At 38.4% G+C, this 24,336-nt stretch overlaps 1 protein-coding gene across 1 annotated transcript in view; it reads left to right on the top strand.

The window, feature by feature from the left end:
* Window positions 1–20,476, top strand: part of ASB7 (ankyrin repeat and SOCS box containing 7) — a 24,086-nt gene extending 3,610 nt beyond the window's left edge. Inside the window, 4 exon segments of the mRNA XM_009886992.1 lie at window positions 649–831; window positions 834–902; window positions 8,002–8,607; window positions 18,908–20,476. Of these exon segments, the coding sequence (XP_009885294.1) occupies window positions 699–831; window positions 834–902; window positions 8,002–8,607; window positions 18,908–19,047 (948 nt within the window). The 5' untranslated portion in view covers window positions 649–698 and the 3' untranslated portion in view covers window positions 19,048–20,476.
* The last annotated feature ends 3,860 nt before the right edge of the window (window positions 20,477–24,336 follow it).

Below are 24,336 nucleotides of genomic sequence, written 5' to 3'. Positions count from 1 at the left end.
CTCGAGGTGGGGCCTCACCAGTGCCGAGTACAGGGGGATGATCACTTCCCCAGTCCTGCTCAGCACACTATTCCTGATGCAGGCCAGGGTGCTGCTGGCCTTCTTGGTCACCTGGGCACACTGCCGGCTCATGCTCAGACGGCTGTTGACCAACACCCCCAGGTCCTTTTCCTCCAGGCAGCTTTCCAGCCACTCTTCCCCACACCTGTAGTGCTGCATGGGGTTGTTGTGACCCAAGTGCAGGACCCGGCACTTGGCCTTGTTGAACCTCACATCATTGGCCTTGGCGCATCAATCCAGCCTGTCCAGATCCCTCTGTAGAGCCTTCCTATCCTCAAGCTGATCAACACTCCTGCCTAACTTGGTGGTGTCTGCAAATTTATTGAGGGTGCACTCATCCAGATCGTTGATATATGAAAGAGGACAAGCCCCAATACTGAGCCCTGGGGGTCACCACTTGTGACTGGCCACCAACTGGATTTAACCCCATTCACCACAACTTCTTGGGCCTGGCCAGCTAGCCCATTTTTTACCCAGCGAAGCATACACCCGAACAAGCCTTGAGCAGCCAGTTTCTCCAGTAGTACTGACTTTTTTTCAGGATCCTGGTCCCAATCCTAATTTATTCATGCTTTATATTGATTCAAGGTGTCTAGTGTGACCTCATGACGCTTCTGTAAAAGGCAGATTCAGCTAGGATGTTACACCATCACTGTCGGAGAAACCCTGAACTACAGGAAGAGTTGCAGATTCAGGCTGCAGTTGCTGCTGGCGATGTTCACACCGTGCGCAAGATGTTGGAGCAAGGATATTCTCCAAATGGTCGAGATGCTAGACCTTGCTTCATTGCTCTGCAGCAAGAGGTAAAGAGAGATGTGTGTGTGTTTTTCTTGAACATGGAGGTGAGTTGCCTAGAGAGAAAAATCTCAATACCCATTTCACAGCTTTCTATCCCAATTTCCATTGTAGGGCTTTCTAGCACCAGTTAGGTATCAGACTACTGATTTATTTTTTTTTTAATTCATGTTATTTTAATTTCTTTAGAGTGGTATTTCATCTCTCTTTCCTTCTGATGCATAGTCAGTGAATGAGGTAATAGATGAGCTTTATATCTTAATACCTTACTGCTTTTTTGTGGGGTTTTTTGTTGTTTGGTTGGGTTTTTTTCTGAATTGCCTAGGAATTGTTAAAAGAATGAATAAGCATTATGAAAATGGGGCAGAAGGGCTCATTATAAAATTAAATGCACTCACTTATATGAGTGCTTTTATTCTCTGTTAGGCGGTATTATTAGAGGAAGGCAGGTCCTTGAACTGAAATCCTAGGGAAGTTTGTTTCATAATTCTCGAGCCAGTTAACAAGTCATAGTAAAGACTAAGTTTCTGTATGGGCTTTAACACAGTCTGCTAAACTTTAAGAAAACGGTATGCTCTGTGAAAGGACTTCAGTGACAGCTAGTCGCGTTGAGTTTACAGTTCTCTTACATCCATCTATAGTGAAGCTTTATTTCAAGAGCTGATGGAGTTTTGTTGGTTTAAGTGATATACTCGCTTGGATGGTGATTACTGCCCCTCAAATGGTACAGTCAGAATTTCTTTTTGCTATATATTTTTTCAAGGCCACCACAAGTTTTAGAAATGGATCATCTTAATCTTTTAATGTGTTACTGGAGAGGAAAAAGAAAAATTAGTAGATGTTCTCCCCATTCTGATTAGTGCTCTTAAAAGAACAGCATCCTCTTTTCTAGTGCTGTTTGTATCACAAATGAGTTATGAACTAAGGTGTTTCCAGTCCCAAGGAAACTGAAATTATCTTTTTGATGCTTTACATATCTGAGGCCATGTGGGCCCCTTATGTGTATGGCAGTATTTCTCAGATATATGGATCATCCTTAAAATTGAATGGCATTAATAGGTTGTGATATTTGCACAATTAGTGGTATGTTCCTTAAGAGGAATAGTGAAACACACAGCCTGAACAACTGGACCCTGTTGATATACCTACTATGGATTCTAACTGTATAATATTGGCAGACCCTCATGTCCTTATTGGCAGGGGGAAAAAAGTTACTAAATTGTACTAATAAATAACTTTAAATTCTACTTTTTTTTTGATAATTAAAATTTTTTAGGCTGCAAGTCTTGAAATGTGTTGGGTTTAGCTCTATAAACTTGAAGATGATCTGAAAAAAACCCACCTTACGTGTTCCTATGTATTTTCACTGTGTAGGTTTTGATATTAAATAGCTGCTGATGCAGTGTTTGTTTTTTCTTTTTTTCTTACTCTTCCCTGTACGAAGTACCAGCTGAATCTGATGCCTCGTGAAAACTGCCTATAATGAAACATCCTTGTTCTGGAAGCAGAATAGCGTTTAATCACCAGGACTAGAAAGTTGAGTAACAAATAGTGTGAGGGTTAGTCATCTCCAGCAGCTTTCCTGTAGCTTGCCTCGCTTCAGAAAATTGGCCTTGTTTTGTGCCTTGCCTTGTTTTCCCTCAAAACAGAGGCATAAAAGATAATGAGTATTTAAAACATAATAATGTCACAGATGAGCTATTAAGCAGTGAATGAGCTGACTCTTAAAAGCCGAGTTAATCATGCCTGCCTCATTAGCGAGAGGTTTGTGTCTACCTTTCTTCATGAAGTCTCCACCTTCCTCCCTCTGAAGAAGTGGATTGTTTTGATGTTGGAGGTTAATCCCTGTGGGCCAAAATGATACTGGGGTGAAGGAAAAAGTCATTTGCTGGTGTGAATCTTATGGTAAACAGAGTATTGAACTGACTATATATTAGTAATAAAGAAGATGGTGAGAGGGAGTGGTTGGAGTGCTGGAGGGAAGAGGGAGCTGCGATGTTAGTGGGAAGGACGGGGCAAGTGCTGATAGTTGTGGCTGTTTAGAGGGATGATGAAGCTTAGCAGAGCTGGAAATATTAGGTCATGGTACAGGAATGAGAAAACGGCACTGGACTGTTGCTGAGGGTAGAGTGCTGTGCCTCAGATCTGAGATGCTGGAAGACTACTGACATAGTCTTGAATGGTGGTGAGATGGGGATGGAGTTTGGCTGATAGAGGCTGAGAAGGAATCTGGTCGCTGACCTGGAAGTAAAAGGTAGCTTCTTATGGGAGTCATGACCTGGCCGCCTCCTACTTTTGCTCTTTTTCTTCTCTTCCATCGTTGCTCACCAGCAAAGAAAAGAGCCACGGGACAGCGTTGTGCATGCAGATTGGCTGATTTGAGCGGAGGTGGTAGAATAGGAGGAAGCTTTTTATTATTTGCTGAGCAAGGAGATATGGATAGATGGGGAAAATGCATAAAAAAATCCCAGTCCAGACCAAAGGGTGAAGCCAGCAGAAATACCAACTAGATACGGAGGTAGTAGGTCAGATAATAAATATTGTTTAGCAAGTGATGAAATGCAGAAAGTTGATCAGAACCATGGGGAAACTTAGTTTTCATGAAAAGCTGTGAATTTTACCTTCTTAGTGTATTTGTCTCATTTTAATAAAGTGAAGATTCTATGAAGCCAGCTCTTTCTGTCCATAGAAACAGTCTAGAGTCACAAAGCTCAAGAGGAAAGCAACACAAAAATAGGGAGTGTAGTTTTCAGTAATCTTGGATTTTTGAGTAACAAACCCTTTTTTCCCTGTAGTGTACTTCTTTTTACTTTCAAAATGACATATTGAGACTGACAATCCAACACTGGACAAGCACTATGTTTTATTAATCCCCAACCACCACTGTTAACATTACAACCAGCTAAAGTCTTGAAAGTGTCTAGTCAGCTGTCCTTTGGTGGTATCTTCTCAGTACTAATTTAGCAGGACAGTTTCTGGTTACTTCTATTAAAGTGAAGAAATTATTTACTAAAGCTCCTAGAAATTGAAGAGTAACAGAAGGAAGTAGCCAAACAGATGTATGTATTTATTTTTAGTCTTGGCTGCGAGGTATCTAAATTTTTGTAAGGTCATGCAGAATCCAGGAGAAACTAGAGAATGCCAAATGCTCATCCCCCTAAACCAGCTCATAAAGTGTTTCTGTGTCTGAACAGTAATGCTTTCCTGGAGGTCTTTTGTATCAACGTTGTCCTAGAAAATTCAAAACAGAAGCTATATGTAGCTGTGTTTCTAAACCTTGTGGTCAGAATTAAGCCCTAGTTGGGGGAAGTAAGCTTGAAGTAATAGAAATACTTTATGAAGCCAGAAGCATTGCTTTCTTGGCTTCCCAAATGGGACTGTGATAGAGTAACCTAATGAAGGTGCCACGAAAGAAGGGAAACCATCCCACTGAGCTGTAAAGTGAAACTCTAAGATATTGGGCTCTTGTTTAGGAATCTATTTTCTAGATTACAGTATTAGAAAATAGTTTCATTAACAGTAGAGTTTAAATGGCTAGGTTAGGTGCCCAGCTTTAATATGAAATAAAATACTCTGAATATCATTCAGTGTTGCAAATTTTCAATCTCGGGTGAGATTGATTGCAGTAATTTGGTACCTTTGATAAGCTGGTAAAGGTTTATGCCCCTGTATTATGCCTTATATTTAAGAACATTATAAGTGACCAAATGCAGCTGTTCCTATTTCTAGATTCTGCTATCCCCAAATTAATGGGAAACTTGAGAAGAAATAACTGTAGTTGTTTAACATTCAGGACGGAAGCAAGATAAAGAAATGCTGGCAAGGGCTGGCTTCATCCCTTCCTAGTTAAATATGCTTGTACCAGATACTTTTTTTTTTTTTTTTTTAAACCCCTGCAGATTCTGAAAGGGAAGTTAAGAGAAACATTCCCAATTCATGTCAACCTTGCTTGTGTTCCAGGGGCAGAGAGTTACTTTACAGCATGATATCAATACCGGAGCCTTTTAAAAAAAACAACCAAACAAAAACCAACACAACAACCCAAATTCTTAAGGCAACACCAGCTTTGTAGCATTACTTTTACTAACACAGGGACTGAATGGACGGAAATTGTATGCAACGTGCTGCAGGTCCGACTTCTGCGAAAAGCCCTTGTGAAGTTCAAAAGTTTTCCAGGAGATGGCAGCAAAATATTGAATGAATAGCAACAGGCAACGTTTTGGTCTTGTTAAAATTGTTTCCCCAATGAAGGGGGAGACTGGTACTATTAGCTCACTACAAGCCCATAATCTTAATGGGAATTAGAATGTTTTTATCATGAGGGTTTGCTACCGGGTTTGCTTTTGGAAGGTTCGTTGTTTGTGTTGCTTGGTTGCCCAACTGAGAGCCTTTTCCCTATTCTTGTTGAGACATTTCTCTTACATGACTTAGTATCTTTTTGGTTCACTTTAGTGGTCGAAAGCAGTGAAATTTTGGGAGGAGGGAAGGCATGGAAAGTTACTTAAAGCCATAGGTAAAGGGCATCCTTATGTTGCAAATAAATTGTTGGGTTTGGATTACAACAGCTTGTATAAAAATGCATCTGTGTGCACACACAAACGCCGGGGCATATCTGATTGGATTTGGAAATAGCATAGGCTAAGCAAGCTAGCGGCAGTGTCCTGCCCCTCAGCTGGGGGGTAGAAGTGGTTGAATTGCATACCCTACGCAGCGTGGAAGAGAAAAGGCACAACATGAATTTATTTTCTTTTTAAACTTTTGTTTTTTTTTCCTGTGGAACATGGCCCTGGCTGCCGCTGTCTCCTTTCTGTTATGTCCATCTTTCTCCCTAATTCTGCCTCTCAGAATGTATCATCCTTCTGCATCTTAATTCTCATGGTTACGCTACTCACTTTATTTATTACGAGTCAGGAGATAATGTAGAATAGTCTGAGCAGTGCAAAGAAAGAGACCCTGGGAGCAGCAAAAATCACTTTGAAATAGTATCTTTGTCTTTAATGACTCTGTGGGTACGGATTCTTTACTATGTTTTGGACATCATCATAGTGCAGGTTAGGAACCACCTATTCAGTCACTGACTTCATTTTCCTGCCAACCCGTGGATGCTTCGTCAGTTACTTTAACTCAGGTTAGTGTAACTTTAGAGAGTGCTGGAGCTTCTGCTTTTCACAGAAGACTAGGAAGGCTGTCCCTACTGAAGGACTAAACTTTCCTTAACCTTTCTCTCGTTATTTGTAGGTTCCTACTGTATACACTAGAGGCAGTTCTTACATTTTATTGCTCTGCATAGTCAGGCTGCATTACTTTGTGTGTTGGATGGGGTTTTTTATTTGTATTCCTCCCCTCGCTTTTCACTTGAAATTTATAAAAACCTTTAAAGTTGCTGGATGACCTTTGCAACTGTATTCTGTACTCTTTCTTGACAGTCCTTTTATTTTTGTGTGATATCTATTTGTGTGTGTTAGCTGGATATGGTCACAGTACATCCATATTGGGAAACTTTTTCCTGTTGTTTTGTGTTAGCACCTTTGTGTGTTCAGACCAAACTAGCTTGCAATTTTTATTGTGTTGTGAACTTAATTTACAGTAGGTCTGAATTTTGAGATGCAAATTTCCACTCTCTTCCCCTCTCCTGTTTGAGTGTGGTGGCAACCGAGCAGAAAACTGCCCTCTCTATGTGGTACAGGAGAGCAAGTGCTCCTCTTGAGCAATGAGCGAGTGTTGGGTATTTATAGCCTTCAGCCAAGTTTGTTTTAAACTTGCATGGTCACAGTGTCCTTTTTTTTTTTTTTTTTTTTCCTTTGTTTCCTGGTTTTCCCCCCTCTAGACCTCTGCTACTTTCCTTCTAAACACAGTGTGTATAGATGAGGAAATGAAAAAGAATTTAACGTGCCAGGATGCAAAGACAGGGCTGTCAAGGTTATGGAAGGTGGACAGACACCCTTACGCCTGTCTGCGCTTGGAGATGAGGTGCTTTGTGCACAAATGTTGTGTGGTTACAGAGCAGACAGCGACACAAGCAACTGCGAAGGACAGACCCCAGCAGTTGTGTCAGTAGATACACAGGAGTACTGAAAACACGTCAGCTTAAGGCTAGTGTCTCGTGCAGATAGTATCTCTCTTTACCAGCTGGGAGACTTAGGTTAGGAAAGTGCCTCAAACTTCCAAACTGTAGTTTGTAACTTTTAGCGTCCGACAGGCAACATCTACAGACGGTGGAAGGAGAAACCTCACAGCCTGGCACGTTCTCTAGCTGAGAAATGGTAACGAAGCAGGCGCCTTTCCTTTGGTAATTAATTTGGTACATGGAAATAGTTACTTGCTGTAGAAGTCTACGTGTATTGAGGAAATTAAGTAAATCGATTCATTTTTAAATTTGTAAGTAAGACTGATTTTTTTTTTTATTTTTTTTTTTGTGCTGTGTTGGGGGGAAGAATATAATCTGTGTAATCACTTGTACTCTGCACTAACATTTTTCCTGACTCCTTCCATACGTGGATGCTTACATTCTTGTAAAATCTTAAATTTTTGTAAAACTCTAAATTCAGAACAGATCCATCATCTTTAAAAACAGACTTTATCAAGATAATCTAAAATAACATATATCCTACATGCTTTGGAAATCCTGCAGACCACAGAGAAACATTTTACCTAATAGAGTATTACACCCTAAAAACAATACAATCCTGCCAGACCACAAAACATCCGCAGTTTGGGACAGCAGATGTTTCTACACATGCTTCTTTTTAAGACCAAGAAGCAACACAAGGGAAAATAAAAAAGCTGAACATTGAGAAAGAAATGTAATATTATAGAGCTGGAGGAAAACTGGATGGACAGAGATTTGAGTAATTAGCCTGAGAGTGCTAAGAAGATGTGGAAAACTATTTGTCAAATGGAAACATATGTATATGAAAGACAAAGTCTTTTTTTGTGTAACTTTCTTAAATATAATTTAACTTTTTCTTAAAAATAGCATGCTCATGAAAGCAAGAATTAGTTGGAAGTACAAAAAATCCTGTCATGCTATGCCTGAAAAGACTAACATTCAACCGTTTGATGATTTTTTTATAGTTTTTTTTTTTTTTGCAGCACTGGATTACTGTAATGCCTTCTAATTATTTTTTAATTTTATTTTAACTTCAGCTGATCCCACAGTTAAGGACTTAATTGGAGGCTTCACTGCTCTGCATTATGCAGCCATGCATGGCCGAGCGAGGATTGCGCGCTTGATGTTGGAATCTGAATATAGAAGTGACATTATTAATGCAAAAAGCAACGATGGTTGGACTCCCCTCCATGTAGCAGCCCACTATGGCAGAGACTCATTTGTCAGGCTCCTGTTGGAGTTCAAGGCTGAGGTTGATCCGCTCAGTGATAAAGGTACTACACCGCTTCAGCTGGCCATTATCCGCGAGAGGTCAAGCTGTGTGAAAATCCTCCTGGATCACAATGCCAACATCGACATTCAAAATGGTTTCCTGTTACGATACGCTGTGATCAAAAGCAATCACTCGTACTGCCGAATGTTCCTTCAGAGAGGGGCGGATACAAACTTGGGTCGCTTGGAAGATGGACAGACACCCTTACACTTGTCTGCTCTTAGAGATGATGTGCTTTGTGCACAAATGTTGTATAATTACGGAGCAGACACTAACACAAGGAACTATGAAGGACAGACCCCACTGGCTGTTTCAATAAGTATTTCTGGAAGTAGCCGACCCTGTCTGGATTTCTTACAAGAAGTGACAAGTATGTATGTAAGAGAAGTTAATCACAGGACACAGTGTCCTCTAAAAGCCTTCTTTGAATTTAGCCCCAGAAAAAAAAATGCTTCCTCTCTGCCCCTTGATGCTATTTAAATGCACTAGAAAATTTCTGGGAAGGTGAAGGGATTGTGGTACTGGGAGTCTCTTACTCAGCAAAGGTGCTAATGTTAAAGTATATTTTCGTTTAAATTAGTTCTGTTTAAATATCTACAGGAAGCATTCATTTTTAAAAAGTGAACTGTAAAAATCTCATTTTATTAATGGCTTTAGCACATGAGATGTGTGGGGTTTGAGGCTTTGCTTTATTGTTTGGGGGAGTTTTCGGTGTCTTTTGCTATTTATTTTTTTTTAATCATCATGCAAATACCCTGCAGTTTCTGGCTTCTTCATCTGGCACTACGACTAGGGCAGAAAAGAGCTTTTTTTAGCTTTGTGTTCTCCCACATTCTCTTTCCTGCTCTCCCCTACCCCAGACAACAAAATGGCATAGTTCATTCCTGCAACTTGAAGGGGTTTGGTGTGCTGTGTAGCTTTGATTTGATTTTGTTGATGTCTTTGAAATATGAAAGAGATTTTAACTCATCGTGACTTCTGGTATTTAAAAAGAGTATTAGGCTCCTGATATTCTGGTCACTTTTGATGATCAGTTTTTGGTGTACTAGATCTACTGAAAGTTTTCTCGTCCTCTCTCGTTCAACATGGTTTCATAATTACGGCATTGCCTAAAGCATTTAGGAATTGCTGATTAGCAATTGGCAGGAGTTTGCTAATTCAGACACGTTCAGATGGCCTGATAAATTATCACCGTACTAGGATGATCTTTGCGCTGCAGGGAATGGGGTATTTCATATATGCTTTTTTCCCCTATAGATCCTTTTAATTTTTTTTGGATGTGGTAGTTTTTAATGCAAATTAAGCACCCTATATGCTCTATAAAGAAACTGAAATTCAGTGTGGGCTGGGGGTAAATCAGCTGAGATCTGTTGTCAGTAGCTGACACAAATAAGCATTTGGAATTTCACTTTTATCTTCATGATTTCTGGTGTTACTTTTGCTTTTATCGGAAATTTAAAGAGAATTTTTGGAAAAGTAGAAGTTGATAAGAAATACACGCAACTAATAGATTTTGGGTTAATTCGCCTGCCCTTTCTCATTCAAACGCTTTTCTTTCTGGTTTCCTTTTTGGAAGCCCCTCACTATATAGTAGCACCTTCAAGGTTCTTAGCAGATGATATAATAGCCAGACTTGCAATTTTCCACAGTCTGGGGAGGTGTCGGTAAGCATGAAGGCTTAGACCACTTCAGTTTTTCCTCAGTGTCTAAAAACTAATTCAAAAAGTTGGCAACGGGTACTGCAATTTACTTTAGTTTGCAGATTCCATACCTTAAGGGCTTAATGTTAAGTGAGAAGTAAATTCTGCTACAGAAAAGTAGCTTAAATTTGTGGCTAATGTAACAGTGTTGGAACTATCCCAGTTTTGTGCTGATGGAGGGAGAACTGGGAAAGCAGGGAGCACTAGTGCTGACAGAAACACTTGAGCTTTGTACTTCTGAGCAAAATTATTATGAATATATGTTTACAAACAGCTATAAACAGAGACTGCTGCCCTTATTGTAAATATCCAAACACTGTCTTCCACGGTTTTCATGAGTAATCACTTTAATAAGACGGTGTAGGAGAGGTGAAATGCGTAAAGAGTGAGCTGGGATTTCGGTAGCAGAGTTCCCAATTAGATGAGAGACTGTAGAGGGAATTGTTGAGATCTCACACAGTAGCACTTCGGGGACGAATCTTGTTTCTGAGTCTGTTGCAATTTGTATTTACTAGAAGAAAAATTTACACAATTTTTAGAGAATTCTTCTAGTGCAAGTCTTCCTGAAATTATCTCTTGGGGTTGGTGACAGCGCCTCTGTCGTAGGGCTTAACAGGAATTTCTAGTTTGTTTATTTGAATGTTTTACCAAGTGCTTAGTACCAAGTCCATAGCTGTAAGTTTTATATGGGCATCTGAAGTTTTCAAGAGTATATTTGATAGTAAAACAGGAATTACTTTTTAATTTTGCAGCAGATTAAAATTTTTAAGCTTAAAAATTAATATATGTGAATTAGGAAAGTTACCGAACTGATCCATGTCTTCATATGAAAGCAGTTGCATGTTTCATAAAAATGTAAGGTGTAAGTAGCATTTTTTTTTTATACTCAGAAAACATATTTATACAGTTTCCGTTCTTCAGAAAACATTATATGTGAATTTCTTTTTGTTTTGGTAGGTATTGTAATCGGTAATAATCGCAGCCTTTAGCCCAGGTCCCCGGTTGTGACTAACAGACAAGAACCCAAGCTCTCAGAAATACTCAGTATTGGCCCTGAGAGTCTGCAAGAAGATATTGGATTTTGGGGTTTGACCCTGAAGGTCTGATATTCTTCCTGGTTACAGGTAGAGATTCCTTTGGTCTTAGAATAATTCCAAGAGGAAGGAAGTTAGGCTCTAGTTGTGTCTCACTATCTAAGTACAGAGCTGGAAGTTAGGAACAACAAAGTTTTTCATTGTGAGTCTGCTGTTGACTTAATGTTTAGACAGTCACTCATGTCTTTTTTTTTTTTTATTTTTTTCTTCCCCCTTTCTTTTTTACAATACAAAAATGAGTAGAGTCTCCCTGGGAAGAAAAAAAAAAAAAACAAACAATATTGAAGGTGAAAATTTCGCAAGGATTTTATTAGTCACCTTCCTTTTCCTTGTATGTATTACACTTTTCTACTCCAAAAAACATTTATTGGCAACCACCACAGTACCTGAGATCATCTGATAAATAGTTGTTCTGGAGCACTTCGGTATAACACTTCAGTTTTATGAGTTGTGAACCTGCCTCTTCAGGAGTGTCAATGGTTAAGCTTGGAATACACTAATGCAAAAGTAAAAGAGAGATGCATGTATATAAGATATATATGAAGACAGAGATACATATAGACAATATTTTTTTATTTTTTTGGTAGTGTATATCTCTACAGAATTAACATGTGCAATTGCAGTCCTGGATGGAACAATTTATGTTGAAGGTGATGTTGAATGGGATTTGAGAATATTAAAACTTACAAAGAGAATGCTGGAGGTAGGAAAAAATGCCAGTATTAGAAAAATACTTAAAAATTTAAATAAACATTAAGATAGTAAAAATTCAGTTATGATCTCAGAAAGGGGAATAAAAAGGCTTGAGCCCTTCCCCCTCCCCATAGCTCTCATTTAATTTAATCACTGTTCAGATAATGTTGCAGGCAAGAGAGTCTATGAGTAGCTACGCGAGTTGCTTGTCTGTGTCGAGGCGAATAGCGAAGTAAATGGATACGGCCACAGTAGTGTAATATGGCATGTATGTTAACAGGTATCAAAGAACTCGTTTCAGATCTGGAACAAGATCTAAAGGTCACCAAATGAATTAAACTACAAATATTTCATCTGCATTCCTTTTTTTAAAAATTTTTCAAAGGGCAAATCTCTGGCTTTGACTAGAGAGCGTAATTTTGTGTTTAGATTTATATGGCACTGTAAATGTGCAGAAAAATTTAGGCAAAAGTGCTGTTAAGGAAATTCTTATACATTTTTCATCTCTATTCCTTTGCTAAATAGATAACTCTTAAGTAGGATTTTTTTATTTTTTTTTACTGGAAGAACATTTTAAAAAGGGTCTCTGCATAGATTAAACTTTTATGAATACAGAAGTGTCACAGGGAATTAAGTAGATTTCTACATATTTTATTATGTGGATAATTGCAAAGGAAACAGTATCTTCATGTTTGTTATAACATAGAAGAACTTTACTGGAATTGCAAGCTTTGTCTGCTTCCTTGGGTGCTGCTGGAAGTGTTGCACTAATGAATGTTGTCTGCTTTGTAACCCAGAGTTACGCAGGGAACTGGGGCAAAAGGGTTATTTTATAGTTTTCATTTTATCTGAATCGGCGATAAGCAAATACCATCTGAATCCTGATTACTTTCTGCAGATTGCAGGTATCTATTTGTTAAAGACCAGTATAGTTTATAAAGACTTTATAAAGACTTTATAAAGACATAGCCCAATTTTTCTTTTGAGAAAGAAGAGAGGTACCTTTCAAATAATTGTTTAACTCTCAACTCGGAATTGCCTAGCGTTGTTTTGAAAAATGTAGCTACTAAATCAGAGCACATTTGACTGTTTATATTAAGCAGTTGAGTCCTTTTTATATATCTATATACATGTGTATAGTCTGGAAGAGTTTTATTTGAAGAGGCCTATGTAAAAAAAAAAAAAAATTAAAAAATCTATATTTTTAGATGTGGCATGTAAGGTACAGCCACCCCCACTCTCATTTGCACACTTATACTTAGTCTGTTACCATGTAAAAATGGTGTAACAACGCATCTTAAGCCTGTCTTTATGTTCAAAGCACTTTACTTACTGTCTCCTAAAAATAGATAAACATTATGGTATTGAAACTCTTAGCTGAATTTTCATAGCAATTTCAGTAAGACTGAATTTATAGAAAAGTTGCAAAATATTAAAAAAAAATCTTATACAAGCATATTAAAACCTTAATTTCATTGCTAAATACACCTGTTAGGCTTAACATTGAGCTTTAATGGCACTCTGCTTTTCCAAATATAATTTTTCAGTCCAAAATACACTCTTCCTTGGTACATATTTTCTGTGCCAAAAATCTTGAAATTTAACAGACATGTAAAACTCATTGTGGGGAATTATTTTTCAAAGAGCAACAAAAACACACTTCAAGCTCAAGAATTCTAAAGGAGGCGTACTGAACACAAAATTGAACTAGAAGTTTTGAAATAACTTGTATAATATCCAGTTAAAAAGAAATAAAAGCGCTCTTTGTCCTGTAGAGCTACATACTGCTTCAAGGAGTTTGTTCACCTTCTCGGTGAACGCTCTGTCATTCTCTTTCTCTTGAAATTCAGCCCTGCCTGGCTGATATTAATATTTCAGACCTATAGATTTTTGATAGTAGGTTTTTTTGCTGGCATTTTGAATGCTGGAAAACCAAATATCCTCTCTAGTTATTCTGCTGTTGTTTTTTTACAGAGTACAAGACAATGCATTTGCTAAACGCCGACCCACTCCTGTTGCAATGAACGGCTGAATTCCCGTTCAGCTCCGCAACAGCCATTTGCCAGGTGATGGCATCCTTTCAGTATGAGCCTGTTTGCGCATCCTCATCAATGTGTTTGTTGGCTGGTGGGTGTGAGTTTTCCAGTTGATAAGTTAAATTATCTTTTTTAATTTGCCCCCCCCCCCAAAGCCAACAAAATCATAACTAAATTTGATTGCTGGCAGTAGCTGAGTTCCTTCGCAGTTGTGAAATAAGCGATGGATTTAATAGTTAGCTGCACATAGAAATACTTATTCCGATACTCTGGAGGAACTGAGCTGCTGCCAGCCATACGTCAGCCTGGTTTTGACTTTTTTTTAATGTTTCACAAAACTTTTCTTTTTAAGTTTCCTTTGTAGCTAAAAAGAAACTACCAAATGGTTTCTTGCTACTGTTTTCAGCCTTTAACAATTCCCAGGGGAGGCAGAGGCTCAGTTTGAGAAATATCACTGTAAGCTTTTTTTCTGAAGAAATGTATTAATATTGCAGAGAAAACTGTGGGCGGCTTCTGAAATACATCACTGCTGTTATTTTTCATTTTTTAACTTCTTCAGAAACAGCCTTTCCCCTTCAAATCAATGACACCGATTGTTTGCTTTTAAAAGTACTTTTTTTTTTTTTTTAAAAGTAGGTAGAACAATACATCAGAGAGGATCTTCTCACAGCCTACGAGCGTATTAATTTCAGTTACACCTAAGTTTTCTCTTGGGTAAGAGAACAGGTTAGTTCATGATTTTTGCTTTGTGCAGATGCTCCTGTAACTTCAGTGGAGGAAAGTGGTAGGGATTCCCCCTTTCCACCTTTACAACACCTTTGCCTAAAACTGGGTGAGAGCCCCTACAGTGTTGTCAGAGGTACTAGGTCTAATGTTACACCTAAATGATCCTTAAATATAGAGCTATTAGGTGAGTTAGTGTTTTATTTTTGGGGGAGCGTGGTCTGCATAGGAAAAACGGGCAGGCACAGGTCTAAATGTATAAGCTGCGGAGAAGTTGTAACAGTGACATACAGCTCTTTTTATAGGTAGTAAATCCTAAATGTAAGTTTTGTCTGTCTCTGGGATAAAACAGCAAACTCCCAGACAGACTAGCAGAAAAATGTTGAAACCACAAAAAAGGAATGGAATGCAGTATTGAGTGGAAATTCAGGATTAATTGTAATAATTTCTTCCCATTAAAATATGCACTTTTTTTCCCTTGCTTTACCAGAGAAAGGCTTATTTCATTATTTAAGTAAAATAATTATTAATTATTTAAGGCTGGGGGGAAGCTCAGGAACTTACTTTGTTAGCAGTTGAAGAACTGAGTTAGGAAAATGTTTAAATTTGATGTGTACTGAAGTCTTCTACTTTCTAGAAAGCAAAACAATTCTTCTTTATTTTATAACCCTACATTTTACATTTCTTCTGTCTGGAAGAAACTTTTCTGTCATGTTTGGGAAACTCTACGCAAGAAGTGCGTTGGTGGGGATTTCTGCTTTCCATTCCGGCACGTAGATGAGCTGTGGAAGACAAAAGATGAACTATACATGTCTTTTTTTTCCTGTAAATAATACTTCTAATTTATTTGATTATGGCTATAAAGTTTGCAAAATAAATCGATTGAAGTTTTCTAACTTGTTCTGGTGAACATGTTGGCAAACCTTCAGCTCTACAACAGGGGCAGGTTTTTGCTGCCCTGATAGAGTAGCCTAACAACACCGCCCCTGCTCCGGAATAACACCGCTGCCGTCAGCAAGGGGTCCCTTTGAGAACAGATCAGGGATGCGTTTGTTTTTTTTTTTCTTTTGAAGGTAATCAGTAGTTTTATATCACTGTTTTGCATGGTGGTGGTAATTAGGTCAATCTTACCTTTTATGTGTTTGGTTTTTGGTGTTTTTTTTTTTTTTAATTCTCTTCCTTTCTAGCTTATTTGCCTAAATAACTTTACAGGCTTGTGATGCAGGATATAACCAAAGTTGCTACTTCCTAATTGTTTTTAAACAGAACTTTATTCATTATTTAACTTGTCTTACTCTGCCAAATTACTAATAACATTTTTCATTTGCTAAACCAAGGTTCACTGACATCAGTCTGTAATCCTTTATTTTTTTCCTTTTTCATTCAGATGCAACCAAGAATGAGTAAGTGTTCTAGACACCGGTTCTAATAAATCACAAATGCATTAATAACCCTGGAATTTGCAAGGCGTGACCTAAGACACTAACAGCCACTAGATGTAGCAACGGGTGCTTAACACTGGCAATGTCCATTGTTAACACATTCCCAGGAAATATTTTTAGGCTTATCAGGGGAAAATGTCATACATTTGATAATCGGGTCTTTTTGAATTAACTGATGACCAATTTCTTCTGGGTATTTTAAGTTGTCTGTTCCAGTTTGTTCTCAAAAAACCCGTAGGATGTTAATTAAAAGGCATTCATTTCTGAAACCAGAAATCAGTGTCTCACAGCTGTATTATTGTGTACTCTAACACAGAAAATACACATATAGATCTGTAGTTCTCTATACCCTCTAACGCTGCTGTTTGCAGTTCACTTTTGAAAAGGTGCATCCTTTGTGAACCCTGCTCTCATTCACATTTGAAGCACTAGAACTATTTCTTTATCACCATAAAGATTCTGCTTGGTTTCTTACCAAAGTAACTTTTCTCTCCCTGAAGCTTGACCATTCAGCTGTTGTCTGAGTTGTATAAATTCATTCCTTCAGGTAAAAAAAAAAAAAAAAATTGCTAAGAAGAAACCACCAGTGGACAAAGTAACTAATGAGCTGTATTCTAAGTCATGGCTGAAGGATATAATTAAAAATAAATTGACATTTAGATACTATGGGGATAAGTGTAATAAAAGTATTTTAAACTTATGAAGGAAACTCAAATTTCATGCTCTTTAATTTCAAATCTGATTTCTTTAAAAACAGACTGAGACTATTTTCATGCATTACTTCTGCTAGCTTACCTTGGATAATTTTAGTGCTTAAGGTAAATCCCAGTGTACACCTGTCTGTCAGCCCATTTCTATAGGACAACCCATGCAGGGGGAAAAAAGGGGGAACTCGCTATAAAGGGTAACTGAAACCATGTACAAAATGCCCAAAGTAGAAAACGGGAAATGGTTTCATAATCTCCTTACTCTGTACTTACCAGTAAAGTCTAATAAACTCATAATGTCAATGTCTATTTAGCTGCTAGAAGGTTTGTTGCTGAATTAGGAGAAGGATGAAAGAAGGGAAGGGGTCCAAAGCCGCTCCGGGGCTGACTCGGGCAAGAAAAACCCTCCCGTCCCCTCCAAACAGGTTTGTGCCCGCTGAGCTGACAGCATCCTACTGTCCACCATAAAGCCGGCCCAAGTCGCAGCCCCGAACGGAAGGCATTTCCTCTTTTAAAAACGTCCTGGTTAATTGGTGGCAGCTCAGGAAAGCTAATTGGAAACGTCCATCTAAGTTATTTAAAGTCACTTTTGTTGTTTTGTATTGCTTTTTAAAGAAATGATTGATTCAAGCAGTCAGCTCAATAAACTCACCATGCCATTCTTCGCAAAAGCAAGCACTGTCTTTTACCATTAACGATTATACAGATAATAGAAGACTGCAATAAGTTGCTCTGTTGGCGCCAGATTATCTTGATACCGGCATAAGCACCTACATTGTTCATGTTGTCAAGTATTTTGGCTCAGGTGGCCATCAGGTGCCATAACTGTGTAAGCATCTTTGTCTCCCCTCCCCTCTCCAGGCCATGTCATAGTTAAGTCAATGGTCAAAACATTGCCTAGTGCACCCTCAGTGTGTTATTTGGGTAATTTCAAAAAAGATAGAGCAGAATGAGGGAAAAAAGCCCAGAAGGCAGGCAGCTAGTTTGGTCAGAGGTTTGGAATGGTTCCTGTGGCGGGAGGTTGTTAAATAGAGCAAATGTCTTCATTGGAAAGAGGTACCGAGCGTGAGTGGAGGACGGAGAATAATATAAAGGTATGTAAAATCATGACTGGCGTGAGAACAATTATTTGTTTGGGGTGGGTTTTTTAGTAACTCAAAGAATGGCAGGCACGCAATGAAGCGATCAGGAAGCAGATCTAAAATAAATAAAAGCACTTTGTAGTTTTCCAGCCAACGCCTAATTATATTGTGAAATTTGTTGCCACAGGATGTTTTGGATACTGAAAGTATGAATGGGTTCAAAAAAACATTAAACAGATTTACAAAGGGCAGGCCATTCACAGCTATTAAAGACATAGATCTGTGTGCAATCTCTGGTTTAGGAAGGCCCAAAGGCACCGGTGCTGAAAGCTGGAAGGGTATATTGGGACAGGATTTCTCAATGTCTGTTGTTCTGCTCTTTCTTTCTTCTTCCTTGGGCTCCATCGCTGGGTACTTCCAGATACAGGCTAGATTAATCTTTCTTATGTGGTGTTGCGTGGGGGACCATTTTTCAAGGTGGCTGACTTTGAACAGTTTCCTGTTAAGACTGAGTTTGAAAAGGAACCAGTTATTTTGGAAAACCCTTGCCAGAAATTCTGAAGTTCATGTGATGTCAGTAAAGCTTTTCCTCTGGGGTTTACTCATATTTTCATCTCTCTGACGAGGTTGTGGCTGTATCCAAAGTCTAAAGGCTCCATCTTTTCATTAGAAGGGAAAGACAATCTTTAACTCTGCCACGCAGTCCTTGAATAACTTTTGTAAAGCCTCACTCTGTAAGGAAACTGCCTAGTCCTATTACAGTTGAATGTGGAAGGTTTTGTCATGTTTGGAAAGAAGTGAGACCGAGGGGTTTTTTCCCCAGGTGTTGCAAGGACAGAAAAAAAAAAAAAATATCTACAAAAAGTTAAATGGAGGAGTTATGCTGTTCTGCAATGCTTAAGTGTATGTTGCCACCTCGTGAGAATCCTCACATGGATCATGTCACTTCACACTGGCATCAGTAAAATTATGTGTGTGTAAAAATGTTTTTTAGGATTTGTCCCTTGATTTCATTGAATTATTGTTCATTAGAAAGGTATCAACTTCCACCCTTTTTTCCTCTTGTAATTTTTCCCTTCCCTCTGCCTCTTAGCAAAAAGCAAACATCTGTGATTTTATTTGAGTAAATGATCTCTTCAAGTATGTTTAAAATGTGATCATTTTACTTCTATGTGTTGCTTTTGTCTTTTCAGGACAGCCCAGAAACTTGCAAGATCTATGCCGAATTAAAATCCGTCAGTGTATAGGCCTTCAAAACCTAAAACTACTTGATGAACTACCCATTGCCAAGGTCATGAAAGACTACTTAAAACACAAATTTGATGATATCTGATATCCATGAAGACGAGAACTCTGAGCAAGATTAGTTATATTCCAGATACTGAAGAGGCTTGTTGCCTTGCACAAAGTATATCCTATGCAAATTCTGATTTTTCTGTGAAGTCAGAAGGCAGGTATACACTTCCTTGGGTTTTTTATACCACACGCTAGAAGGTCTTAATTTTTGGTTTCTTGGTCCAAGTTTACAAGGTCCAAGCTTTCTATACAATAGGACGTTTTAAAAATTGCTGTTGGTTTTTTTGTTTGTTTGTTTTCGCATTGAGCGTGCAGGCTTGCAGTGGAGCTGGAAGGTGGCCTCTCAAGGGAAGTGGTTGGGTTGAATTGGCGTGCTGAGCAATTGTTCAAGAAAAGAAAGTTTGGAAATCAAGGCACCAGTCCTGCAAAAGGATACCGATGGAAAGACCCTCAGAGCCCCGTTGTCTGTTGGGACTCTTGTCTCTGCCAGGGTGTATGTTTTTGCAGGATCGAGGGAAGAGTTGATAATCAACATGTCCTAGGGTACTGTGATATAATTTGGAAATTAAGGAAAAAATGCAGTTACCCCATTCAATTTGAGGGTCTATACATTGGCTTTTTTTATATTATTGTTTTCCTCATTACTGTAGTTGGGATGCCCATAAAATTCAGGCCCTCTTCTTTCCTAACGTTTCCTGTTAAATAGGCGGCTGTTTGTAAGTCTATTTTTAACAGTGACAGTACACTACAAAGAGGCATAGCCTTGGTATTTTTTACATTAACTTAAGAGTAAACAAATTTAGATTATTTTTTTTTTAAGCCAATGTATTCTGTTTCTCATACAGTGCCTCCTGTGCAATAATCTTTCTGATGTATTTTCCTTTTATGTGTGATTCCCCCCCACACACTGTTCCTTATTTAGTCTCAGTGCGTTATTTGTGAGAATGGGAACTGCTGCCTCACTGTAGTGTTGATGTGACATTACTGAAGTGATGCGGCGGTTGCTGTTTGTTATTACTCCCTGAATTTCATGAATGTATAACCTGCTTTATTTCACTTTCAGTTGAAAATTTGTCCATGGATTCTCAGCCAAATTGTGTCCACTTAAAAGAAAAAGGGAAAAAAAAAAAAAAAGAAATTGGCCAAACCCTTTTACTTTAAAGGCAGTGATGGATTATTTTTTGTTGTTGTTGCTCTGAAAATCAGTTTGTTTCAGGTTAGAGAGTGGAAGTGCACATAAGTTATTCAGATGCATTTTATGTGTGCACTAACAAGAAAATCCCCATTCATATTGGAAGTTTAAATTTCGCAATTAATCTGAAAGCAGCAACTGAAAGGAGTATTGAAATTCGGCTACTGAATGTGTTTTTCATACCAGGTACTAAAAAGATCTGTTAAAGAGTTTTGTTTCTGATCATAAAGAAAAATGAAGTTCTCGCTATCAAAAAAAAAAGATTGGGCCAAAACGTGCAGTTGTTTCACTCTCTTTATTTTCAAGGGATTATGGAGTCATCACAAGATTCTTGCCAGTGTCCTCTACTTTTGTTTTGCCATCCTGCTGGCTCCCAAAGAGCCTCTCTGATATCAGGAGTGCTTTTGTACCAATTACACCAGTGGAAACGGGGAGATGAAAGGAGCGGTGGTGGCTTTTAAGTTTAACACTGTCACTTTCAAAATATTTCATATTAAAAATATGAAAAGCAAGGTGAAGCAGGTATACTCATTTAACTGTGCTAGTTCCTTTTAATGTCTTAAACCCCTGGACTGCAGTTCCTTGAGCACGAACCTTATCACTGATAACAGATGTACCGGAACTCTGGCAAACAGGAGGATTATCTCTCCCTATTGTGCCTGGCATTGCATCAGGTTTCCAAACAATAAGTGATTTTTGGGGATTCATGGCTCAGCAGCTTGGTAATGAGATGTTGAACCTTTTTATCTCCAACTTGTATTGGTTCAAGTCCAGCCTGGTTGTGACGAGTGACCTAAAGTTCACATCTCGGTAGCGTGAGTGAGCAAATAGGTCCAACCTTACCATCACGCGGGGCCAGCCGTGGTCACCTCCAGGCAGTAGAGCTTTAGAGTGCTTCCTCCAGGTTGTGTGTAATGGTGGTGGCGTTGTAACAGGACCAACCTGAGCGCACGGGTGGGGTGTGCGTGTGCAACGTGTGCGTGATGGTGTCTCTCAGCTCCTACTGGAAGATCAGGTGTTGGGGTCTTTGAGCTCGCCAGTACCGAGAGAGGACAGGCGTTAAGTGTGAATCTTCAGTTTTGTGACATGAGATCAGAACCTGAAAATTGCTTTCTTTTCTTTTTTTAAAAAAAAAACCCAACTTAGTATTGTTCACTACATTTGTAAGTTGGTCTAAACCAACATCCTTCCCCAATAAATTTTTACAGTAATATTTTCTAAGGTAATCTAGAGTATATTTTAGTTGCAATCTATATTAAGGCAAATTATTTGTTCTGTCTGTTGCTGTGACTGAAGAAAATTATGGAAGACTTTGTTGGTAACAAGAATGCTATTTAATGAAGAAATGTGTAATTCCATTATTTATTGTTTGAGGTTTGTTTTTTGGTTATTTCTTTTAAGTAACTGACACCTAAAGGGAACACACATACATTTCAGGCCAGTAAAATGCCTTTCTTTTAAATTCATTTTCATCCTATCTTCTCTCCCCTCCCCAAGGTGGAGGGCAGCCCTCGCCCTTTCTTACGATGCTAAGCCATCTCTTGTAGCTGGTTTCTGAACTTGATTCTGCAAAGCACCGCAGCACCTGTGTGTCTCCGAACCTACAGATAGTCCTGGTCGCTATCTTAAGTTATACATGTGCTCGAGTGCGAGTGAAGTATGATTATTCATGATAATCCTATCCAAATTTCAATAATGGGGAATCTGGTCTTTTTTTTTATTACTTTAACTATTGTGCACAAATACTTTGAAGAACAAACTGAACTTTGTTTTTCTTCCGGACGAGAATGTGGAAGGAGAAGTGCATAATACAGTCTTGTTATGTAGCCTAGTTCCATTACCTTAAAATTCACAGTTGAACGCTTTTAATAAACCTTAAAAAATTGGCAAATACACCAAAGAATCAATATGAGTAAAAGACTCTGATCATTAACAAACTGCAAACCTCATCCTTTAAAACAAAGCAGAAAGTTTTTGTAAATATTTATGTTTATAAATGTACAGCAGAGTAAGAGTGTTTTTTAGATTATTTAATTACCATATTTCTAAACTATTTACATTATAGACAATACTTGTTAGTTTGAAAAGCTCTTGAGTGTTTTTTTCGGTTTGGGTTTGTGTTTTTCTTTTTTTTTTTTTTTTTAAATTCATTATCGCTCATGCTTGGAATAACTCTGGCTTCCTTGGGATTGCATGGAAAATTCAGTTTTCTGGCTCTAGTTGGCAATTGTAGGAGAACACATCTGGACAAACTCATCAGATTAAATAACCAGAGGCAAAAGAGAATATGTAGTGTGTTTACCAGGGTGGACCTGGGCTAGATGAGAAAATTGGATCGTACCTTTCTCGGTTAAATCTGTTGAGAGCTCCCAATGACGTTGTGACAAGAGCAACTTGCGACCTACCCACAAGTCTACCTTCCATGCAACGCCGTGTTACCAATATCATAATGTATTTTGTTCTTCCTTTGCAATGTAAGTTTTTTGCTTTGGGTCAATTTGAATCTAAAAAAAAAAAAAAGAAAAAAGTTAAATCTGGTTCAAACCTTCTTTTGGGTTTATGTTCTGTTTATTTCTAATGTAATATTTTAATAACATAATACCACTTTACACATTTTCTCTCAATGTTTGTCTGTCTCTTCTACTCCTTTTCCCGTCTCCGATGCACGTGATTCTGGTAATGCATTTGGTACTCAAATTTTGCCCCTGCAAATAGGAGTTCAGGTGTCTCATGAATTGTAGTGTGATTTTTAGCAGTAAATATGAGCATGAAACTTGCTCTGGAGTTGGACTTCAGAAGGGGGAACAACCTGGTCGTTAGCTATGACTAATTGGGTTTTCCCTGCTCAGATTCCCGTGCAGCCACTTCAGGGTTTTGTGAATGGTTCACCTTTCCTCCTCAAGTTCAGGTACCAACTAAGATATAAAAATGGACCAAATAGAGGTCATATTTTGCAGTTAAATCTGTTTGGTGTCCATTTGCTACTAAGAAAAGTTGAATAAAGGGGATGTATATGAATATTCCTGGCATACAAATGGGAACTGGAACCGTTTGGTTTCAGTCACGAGAGTCATGTACAACCAAAAGTTGCAGTAAGGTTTTGGACCCTAAAAATTTGGAGAGGAAGGAGACTAGATTTAAAGCCATTACTGATAAAGAGTAGTAGGGGGAAAAAAATTATTTGCCATTACTCGGTAGCAAACTCTACAAACATCACTGGGAATACATATGCTCTACAACCAACAATTGTGTTTCGAGCTGTTGATGACGGTTACTAACAGACTGAGCAGACTTTGACTGGGGTATTTACTGAATGCTGTGTTAAGACTTTGTTCCTGTTTATGTATCATATTTCCTGTTTGAGTGTTCACTTGTTAAGTTAAAAACAACTAATGACTAATGTTACTACTTTAAAAAAACTGATTTACAAGCTGTTGAGAAGTGACGTGTTTAGAATATACAATCTTTCCATATATTGGTATAAGTGTGTGATAAGGAAGCGTACTTATTTTATATGGCAAAACATTTATTTTTTTTTTAACCCGTAGCGTATAACAAAACTTTTGTACCTTTGAAAGCAAAGGTAATGGAGCTGATGAAAACAAGCAAAGAGCATGCTCTGCCGTGTTTTTCCCCAAACAGCCTGGACTGAAGCATTTAAATTCTCTTTGCTCTAGTCTCTCCCCTCTGATTTGGTTGGGGTACCACCGCCTCAAAGGTTTTCTGCTGTTCTTTGAAATTGGAATAGTATTGAAAAGCGGAAGTTTGTTCTTTTCCTATATCACTGGCATATTGAATCTCTTCTGTATGATTCTACTTCTTGACTTATGTTATTAGCCAAAGTAAAGCTCTACATGTGATTTAATCCCATGCCAATAAGAAACAAGCCAGATATATACATTGCTTTATGAAACCATGCTACCAGGAATTCCTCAGCCAGTGCATTCCCCAGGGATCTGCAACGTGCAGCTGGAACAGCAAAAAGTTGGGATCGAAAGCTGCGTTGACTTTTATTGGGAAATCTCCAGCTGTCTAGCAAAGAAATCCGAACTCCAGCTGTTTCCTCCACATCTGGGATCTCTAGTGCTGCTGACTGCTGTTTGTGAGGTCCCAGGTAAGTTTTAAATGCCGTTA

Source organism: Charadrius vociferus, unplaced genomic scaffold (assembly GCF_000708025.1).
Source record: "Charadrius vociferus isolate BGI_N301 unplaced genomic scaffold, ASM70802v2 scaffold190, whole genome shotgun sequence".
Taxonomy (NCBI): domain Eukaryota; kingdom Metazoa; phylum Chordata; class Aves; order Charadriiformes; family Charadriidae; genus Charadrius; species Charadrius vociferus.
The sequence above is the reverse complement of the archived record's forward strand: the minus strand, read 5'-3'. Positions and strand labels throughout refer to the sequence as shown.